Raw genomic sequence first — 8,635 nt, 5'->3', positions numbered from 1 at the left:
TGCTGGTTGCAAAAAATCTCTAGCTGGTGTTTATACTCCTTCAACAGGACAGAACACTTACTCTGTCTTTTTAGCTACGGGGCATCTAGACTACAATCAATTCCTTAACTATCTATTAACATTTACAAATAGGCCGTCAAGTCAGTAGCTATACATGTTAATAAAGTCATTAATAAAGGATCATGGGTCACAGCAAAACTCCGAAATCTATAATTAATTACTCATTTGCAATTGCAAACGTTGATAGATTTTTCACTAGTACAGGCTTGTACAATAATCATCAACTCTCCGGCTGAAAACATTAACAAATTTGAAGTTAAATGAACTGTGGTGGAAAAGCCCTGCAGTGTTCTGCTGGCAGTAGTGTGGAGGAAGTGTTAAGGAGAAATAGCAGCAAAATGTTCAAGAAGCACCAACAATAAAAGTGTTCATTTTGCTGAAAAATGGCCCCTGTGACTGATAGATATATGATTATAAGCCTATATGAAGTTATTAGATACTGAAATGCAGCATGACCATAAAATCAAATAATAATAAATGTAAAAGTTGAATCCATGACTCCATAGAACTGAAGTTTTTAGCTGCCAGTGGTGGATGGCCACTACTAAGTACTAAGTACTGTACTTAAGCACAATTTTTTTGCTACTATATACTTCTAGTCCATATTTTGGAAGCCAATATCATACTTTTTAACATTAAAGTGTCACATGAATGCATCAATAATTATAACCCAGTGACATAATATATATTTTTCTGAAATGGCCCTTTCTGCATCATGAGTACTTTCCCTTTTGGTACATTGTATATTTTATTGCCAATACTTAAGATTTTGAATGCAGGACCTTTACTTGTAACAGAGTAACTCTACACCATGTTAATACTACTTTTATTTAAAGGAAAACATCATTGTTTGTTGAAATAGGGCTTATCACAGTCTCAACTAGCTGTAGATGGGTGGGCCAATGCATTTTTTGTCTCAGTGCATGCATTACTCCGGTGCAACATCGGCAGCGCTGCCGCTAGTTAGCTTAGCGTAGTAAATGGAATCCTATGTCGATCAAGATTAAGAGTATTGGTTGTAAATGAGAATATTTATGCACTTTTTCACTGACGATGAATCCAAGCAGGCTACTTAACCTGTGAGTGCAGGTCAGGACTTGTAGAAACCTCCCTTTCAAAGCATTTGCCTGAGGTTTCAGGGAATAATACGCCTCTGTATGAAAGGATTAGGCACAGAGGACCCTGTCAAGGATTAGAGTGTTACAGAAAGGATCAAGAACAAATGAGTAATAAAATGACTGACTCATTGAGACCAGTCTGAGATGCAAGACACGGCATGTCCTCTTTCGAAGCCTGCTCCTGTTAAGGTCCCGTCTCTGTCAGAGCGTAACAAAAGAATTTCCTGACATGTTTTTAATTGTTGGCTCTTCCTTGTCATGCATGTCAACCGTACAAGCAATTAGGCTTCTGCCATCCATGTCTAATAAAATGGAGATTTTGCTGCTGCATAATTGCGGCAGGAGAAAAGTCGGCATAAGTTTCACTCGTGGGTTATCAGTAACCATCGTGAAAGAGACTATTAAAATGCATGCTGTCTTTTGTAGATAATAGTAGTTTAACATGAGTATAATATCTGCAGCTCTCAAGATCTGCAGCTAATGATGTCATATAATCACGTGGTACATTCCGTTATCACAGCTCAAGATAATCCACTGCAACAGCACAAAAGACAGGTTGTCGATATATTTATGAATTTATTATTTTCTTTACATTATCGGCACCTCTTGCTCCAGAGCCCACAGAAAACCGTTATGAAGAAAATGATTGTAATTCAAGGCCACAGAAGCAAGGAACCATATCCCCACGAGCAAATACAAAACAGAGTTGTTAACAGGATTGCAACACCAAAGTGAAACCATGTCTGCCAAGTCTACACATTCAAAGACCACAAACATCAAACAAGGTTTTTTTCAGGCAGTCAAGGGTTTCAGTGTTGGGAGAGAAGAAAACAAACAGGACTGTTTCTAGCTGAGGAAGGATGGATATTTCCAAATGGGCACAGTATGATTTTCCTTTGTGCATGGATGCTTGAGGACAGTTGCTAATTGAGTAAACCATCTGCATGTTACATGTGATCCATTTACAGTACAGAAATGTTTCAGCAAGCAATATCAAAGGTTACTGAGGAGCGTATATTTTGGCCCAGGCCAAAGAGCATAACATCACAGAGTAGAAACAGTCTCAGACATTTTCTGTTTTCTTCTTTAGCTGTACTTAATATTCATCGCCTGCTCAGTCCACTGCTCGCTGAACTCTAACAAGACAAAAGCCCCCAAAAGATCATTGGATATCTGATTGACCAGAAAATGAAAACTGCATTTCCTCCAGGCCTTTATAGTGAAAACAGCACAACAATAAAGCACAGGGTGAGCCTGAGTTATGGTATTTTGCAGATTAATATGAGTAGCTGAGGGGGATGCTTTGGAAATTGCTATGACTAAAAATGTGTCAAGGCTGACAGGTTGTTGTTTTTTTTAGTTTGATCCCTATTAAGCACTTTCCTCTAATCTAATTCAATAATTGCCAAAGGGAGTTATAATAACCATATTCATATTCCTGATCCTTTGGGATATGTGTCTTTGGAACCCATAAATACTTCTAACTTTCTTTCTTCTACACATAATTTCTTCAGAGGTTTTATATTTCCAAGCTAATCGAGTACATAGAGTAAAGCTAGCTGTGTAAAATGCACTGAATCCCACATACAATCAAAGGAGTCCCTGCAAAAGTGATAAGCCACCGTAACATCTTTGAGCTTCAAATAAAATCTCTCTATCAATGTAATGGAAATACAATCCATACCATTCACATGTCTATAATCTAATGCACTTGTTTCTGCTTTCCTAAAGAGTTTATATATTGCAGCATTATTTTAGTTTTAAAGGGGAAAAAAGTTTGGCCAAATGACAGCCAAATTAGTCTATGAAAACTCTCTCTAAAGCTTCAAATTAGGAGACAAGTCAATAAATACAAGTCTTACTTCTTAATAAGCTTCATAACGTATCTGTTTTAAACCAGTAAATACGTCTTGATCCAACATTCAACAACAATGAATGCCAGTATGAACAGAAGTGAATTTTGCACAAGCGTTTTTCTGACATTACAGATTAGGGATTGGAAAAAACTCTAATTTCCTCATCTTTCACTAAGACAAACAGTTAACAATCATCACTATAAAACTGTGCTGTTGCATGCTGCAATAAAATAAAATGTGTGCTGAAATGCAATTCTGCATGTAAGACAGCAATGGTCTGAAGTCTCACTCAATAAAAGACTGCTACAAGTGAATGTGAATGAAAAGCTGCTGGGGGGGGAAGAAGAACATGAGCTGCCTTTCCACCTATTTGAATGTAAAATATTCCTCCCTCACGAACATCTGTTGCTGCAGTCAAAAACAAACAAAACAAACAGGAAAAAGACAAACATGCTACCCAGTTTCTTTAAGTTCAGTGCAAAAAAAAAAAAGTTTACAGAACTCAATGGCAGCAGTAAACAAGACTCAAGCTCAATATCAGCTGACCAGCAGCAGCAAGTTAACTGGCAAACCTTGTGTAACCCAGCCTCCTCATCACAATCCCACACACGTCCTCTATTAGTCTGATGTCCTTTCGAGGCATATTTTGTCTCCACATGTTAATGTTGGCTGGTGAAATGTCTCCTTCGTACATTAGATTGTACAGGTTTGTGGATGTCGTGAATTGAAGTTGGTTGAGGGCTGCGGGTGAGACGGGCACCCCCAGAAATGTGTGTATGCTCTCCGCTGTCTCCTGCGGGAAGTTGACCACGTCCTCAAACCTCACTCGGAGGTAGGACTCCTCTGGGACGCTCTTGCTGACTCTCAGCACCGCTGCGGTGTGAGCCAGCCACAGATGAGCCAGTATCAGGATGGGGTTTGTCTCAGAACGGGACAGCAGCCTCTGGATTATTTTAAACTCTGGCGCTGCAGTTGGGCACCCGTTACTGACAGTATCCTCCTTGAATATCAAGGAAAGGTGCTGCGGTATATTTTTAAGGGAGTAAAGGCTGGGTTTGCTGTTATAAACCATGAGATAAATCCACGCTCGAGGGTCTCTCACCATGTAGATTGTCCTGAGGGAAGATCCCACAACCTCCTGAATGAAAGGCAGCTTGAGCGGCCAGCTTCCGCTTTGCATGTTGAGGACCACCCGGGCGTTAGGGTACTCCACAACATGGCGTCTTATCTCCCTAACGTACTCTGCATCCCTGGCCAGACTTACTTTAAGCTTGCCCTTCAACTCAGACACCGGCTCTCTCCTTCTGGATCTTTTCTTTCTGTCCCTAGAAGGGCTGACTCTCTGGGTCTGTTTGAACCAGCTGCCCTCTACCAGCTGAATATTCTGCAAGTGCAGCTTGGTGTTGTGGACCAGCGAATGAAGCCAGCCCTGAATAATCTTAAACCGTCCGTGAATGGCGTCTGACCTTGACCACTCACAGGCGTCGACCACGGAGTCAAACTCAAACTCGGTCTCGGGAATGTCAACATGCTCGGTGGGAACTCTGATGTAAACAAAGTCCGAGTTGTTGTAGAAAAGGTGCTTGAGTATTTCCGATCCCGATCCAGGAAGGGTTGTTATGACAACGGTGGGCAGGGGGAGTCGGTGCTGCTCATACAGTCTGATTTGTTTGTTTACTTCGCTTTTGGCACCCGCAACTTTCCATTTTACCCCACAGAGAAGCTCATTGCAGCTGTTGGACACAAACAGAAGCTCGGCTATCCACAGGATGAGCACAGAGAGAAGGGCGTAACGCATCAGCCGGCTGAAGCAGACATAAAACTTTCTCTGCATGGTCAAAAATCCTATGGCCACACACAGAACAACCCCCGCTATCACGTTGACTGTGAAACCAAAGTCAAACAGCTGATTATCACTGCTTATTTGTTTGGGGATGAGTTGAGTCCCAAGGCCATATCGAGTGATTTGGTATCCATCCTCAACTTTACAGTGACCTCCGAATCCTAAATAAGTCAACCTTGCTCCTATGTCTTTGTAGTTTGTAGCAATAGAGACTATCTTCTCTGTGTTATTTATGGTTAAAGAAAGTCTCACACCATTTTTGCTACTATCCGTAAATCTACAGCTGGACACTTTGACATATGGCCCATGCAAGACATAAGCGACTCTGCTGACTGTCCCTGTCATTGGGAAAGTGACATTGACATATTGGGTCCACCTCTTTTTAAACTCAGCTGCCTGCTCTGCCTCTTGTATCCTGGTATCAGGGCTGTGACCCTCGCTGTCGAACCAGAACATTTTATAATGAGCATCCCACACATCCATCATGGCGCCATTATATCTGTCCATGAATCTGAAAGGGACGTATTTAAAATCAATGTCAAGATTGTGGAAAAAAGCACTGAGGGACTTAACAGGTGAATCACTCCACTTCTCTACGTGGTCAAGCACCAGCAGAGTCTGTGAGTTTAGCAGAACTAAAGCTCTGTACACACTCTTTAATCTCATAGCGGGGGAATAAGCCAACGCCGCTTCCCCACTCACAAACATGGTGTCCCTGTGTGAGGAGGCGACAATCACCTCCCCTCTTGCATCACCCACCCCCTCATCAGTCCAACGCAGCCACTTAGCGCATTCCCCCAATTGACCCTCCCATGGACTGTTACACTGGCTGGTAGGAGACGGACCGAACACTAACACATTGTTAAGGTAGCTGTACTTTGGACCATAAAGTGCTTCAGACACAAATACTTGTCCATTTGGAGCAAATGTGAAAGAGTTTTGATCAGGGTGTTCGTGACCTGGGTTAAAGCTGTTCCAGCCCTCCACCCAGGAGTAAGGCTTGTCATGTACAATATCATAGACTGCACGGCCCCCCAGCTTGCCAGACTTGAAGGAGACAAAAGTATTACCCTGGCCATTTGGTAGCCCTGCTCCGTAGGTAACCACACCCCAATTTGAGAAAATATGCATCCTAGCTATTCCAAAGTCGTGGGGAGGCTGCGGCGTGAGGTGGGCGTTGTACCAGATGTATTCTGTGTGAAGGGTAGCCCAGCGCTGGGCAGACGACTGCCCCATGGGACCATCCTTGGGTCGGTGCTTTCGAATCTGTTGAGCCAGCCAGTTACCCGTCCCGTTCCTCATGATGAATGTGTCGAGGAAAACAAGCTGGCTCTCTGGCCCATAAAACCAGTTGTAGTTGGAGTCTGCTATGCCTACTGTTCTCTGAAATCCCGGCAGCAGAGTGGCATAATAAAACCAGAAGTGTCCCCGCAGCCAATTGTTTTGCAAGTTGTCAATGTTGAAATGGCGCTGAGCTAAGAAGACATACTGTGTGATGGACTTGGCTGTGTAGCTCCCATAGGCTACACCCTCATCCAGAGATCCATCAACAACATGGTTTAGGAGAAACATAGTTTTCTCCATGTAGTTCACTGCCACTTGTTTCCAGATCATTGACTCTGGGTCGTCGTGTGATCCAACCACTATGGCACCAGTCAGGACAGCTAATATGTTAGTGGTTTGATGATTTTGGAGATACTGTTTCCCCCACCCCCTGTACTTTGAGAGCTCATACAACTCATCTGTCTCAGAGCGAATTTTCTTGAGGTAAACATCCCTTCGCTGCTCATCCAGGTAGGAGTAAATGAAGTCATAAGCAGTGGCAAACCCAGTGAGAGAGTGTGCCATGGGGACCTCGTCGTTAGGGGCACTGGTCACCTTCCAGTCTGGATATTCAGTCATCCTATCCATAAACTTGATAAGAAACTGCAGGGCAGCAGAGTCCTCTGGGCATAACAGGCAGTAGAGAGCCAGGGGAGGCAGGTTGTTTCCATAAATCTCATTCCACTTGCTTGTAAACTCTGCATGTTTCACAGGGGGCATGTAAAAGGGGACGTTAGACAGCATGGTGAGCGCAGCCGCCCGGATGACTTTAAATATGTGACTGTGGGTGGTGGAGGACCTTTGCCTCAAGTGCAACACATCCACTTGGTTAAAATATAGGTTTGGATGGGAATCAGTAGACCGGAGTTTCCATTGCTCAGTCGCTCTGTCTTGTGTGAACCTGACCTGCAGCAAGTCATCTGTATAAATGTCTCTGTCTGTGGCGTTGAAGACCCCAGAGAAAGCTGTCCCCACTGCAAACAGCGGTAGTAAAAAAACTGAATATACAACCCAGTTTACTGCCATGTTGCCTGGCATTTGTGAATACATTTCACTGCATTCAAAATTTAGGCAACAGATTCTTTTTTTCCTTAAAAATGTTTGCTGCAATGTTCCATAATTCCAGTTGATATTTATGAGTAAAGGTCCATGTGAGATATGTTTTTCAGGAGAAGCTCAAGAGTTCAAAAAATTGTATTTTATAAGACAAATTATGCATTATGAAAGTCCCATGCATGATAGTTAAAAAGAGGAAGAAAACAAAAACTTTAGTGAAAGGACAAACACTAGCAATATAAACTTGTAACAGTCTTGTAACAGTTTGCAAAGGCAACAAAACGCATCACATTAATTATACATAAACATCTGATGGTAAGAAGTTATTTGCGGTCTGTTTTGAATTGAAATCCAAGAGAAAAAATGCGTTTCCTCCGTCCTCATAGTAATAGGCTACGTTTGCTCGTGAAGACTGGCAATCTTCCCCCTCCTCGCATGCGCCAGTAGCTCATTTTGATCTCCTCCCCAAAACATTTCCTCTCGGACAAACATCAGTCAGCCCCAGTCTGTGTCCGGTCCAATCACAGCCACCCAAAGGCACCGTGTGCAGCCCGACCCAACTGCAACATCCGCGGACACGAACCTCAGCAAACAGAGCATCTCCGCAGATAACATTGCTTTGTATCCCCCCGCTGCAGGGACTCCAAACTGCCTGGTGCTTCAAACTGCAAATCCTAATCAGGAAATCGATCTGTTTGCATTGTTAAATCCGGTAATATCCTTTTATTAATTTGTATGAAGCCACCACATTTCTTATCTTCGGTGATTAGTATGGTGAAGTCCGAAAAGAGGAAAGTTGTCGTCACTTCTCAAGTATTTAAAGAATGAGACATGTTTCGGGTTGTCCACAGGAAACAGTCAATCAGCCTCCCAAATGATGAATAATCCAGATGTGGATGTAGGCTACTGTATCTGTAGGCATATGTAGGTTATAGGATATCCGTTGCCGATCGAGAGACACATCACACAAGTAAAGCTGTGCGTAATCTCCGGTCGCGTCTCCGTTGTGTCCCCCCGACTGTTCAACACAGTCAGTTTGATTGTTTTTCCTGCACTGGATGGAACATTTTCCACTGTACAAACTGTAGAGGGAGCCGTGACTTCAGAAGCCAAGACGCATCCCTCATGTAGGCAGAGAGTGGGAAGGCTGAATATTCATCTCTCTCTCTCTCTCTCTCTCTCTCTCTCTCTCTCTCTCTCTCCCTCTCTCTCTCTCTCTCTCTCTCTCTGTCTCTCTCTCTCTCTCTCTCTCTCTAGGCTACAGGGTGGTTGACTAATGTGTTAGATTCCTGCTCATAAAGGCTAGAGTAAAATCACACAAGTGGTGATAAAAACTATTTCTTTGGATCTACTGAACACTTAAAAGACCCACACCTTTT

The 8,635-nt window shown here is 43.0% G+C and overlaps 1 protein-coding gene across 1 annotated transcript; it reads right to left on the bottom strand.

Annotated features, from left to right (window-relative positions):
* Window positions 1–1,738: 1,738 nt before the first annotated feature.
* Window positions 1,739–8,340, bottom strand: LOC117937949 (dermatan-sulfate epimerase-like protein). Its single transcript, XM_034862201.1, has one exon. The coding sequence runs from the start codon at window positions 7,248–7,250 to the stop codon at window positions 3,594–3,596; it is 3,657 nt and encodes a 1,218-aa protein (XP_034718092.1). The 5' UTR covers window positions 7,251–8,340; the 3' UTR covers window positions 1,739–3,593.
* Window positions 8,341–8,635: the final 295 nt, after the last annotated feature.

This window comes from Etheostoma cragini, chromosome 22, assembly GCF_013103735.1.
Source record: "Etheostoma cragini isolate CJK2018 chromosome 22, CSU_Ecrag_1.0, whole genome shotgun sequence".
Lineage (NCBI taxonomy): Eukaryota > Metazoa > Chordata > Actinopteri > Perciformes > Percidae > Etheostoma > Etheostoma cragini.
The sequence above is the reverse complement of the archived record's forward strand: the minus strand, read 5'-3'. Positions and strand labels throughout refer to the sequence as shown.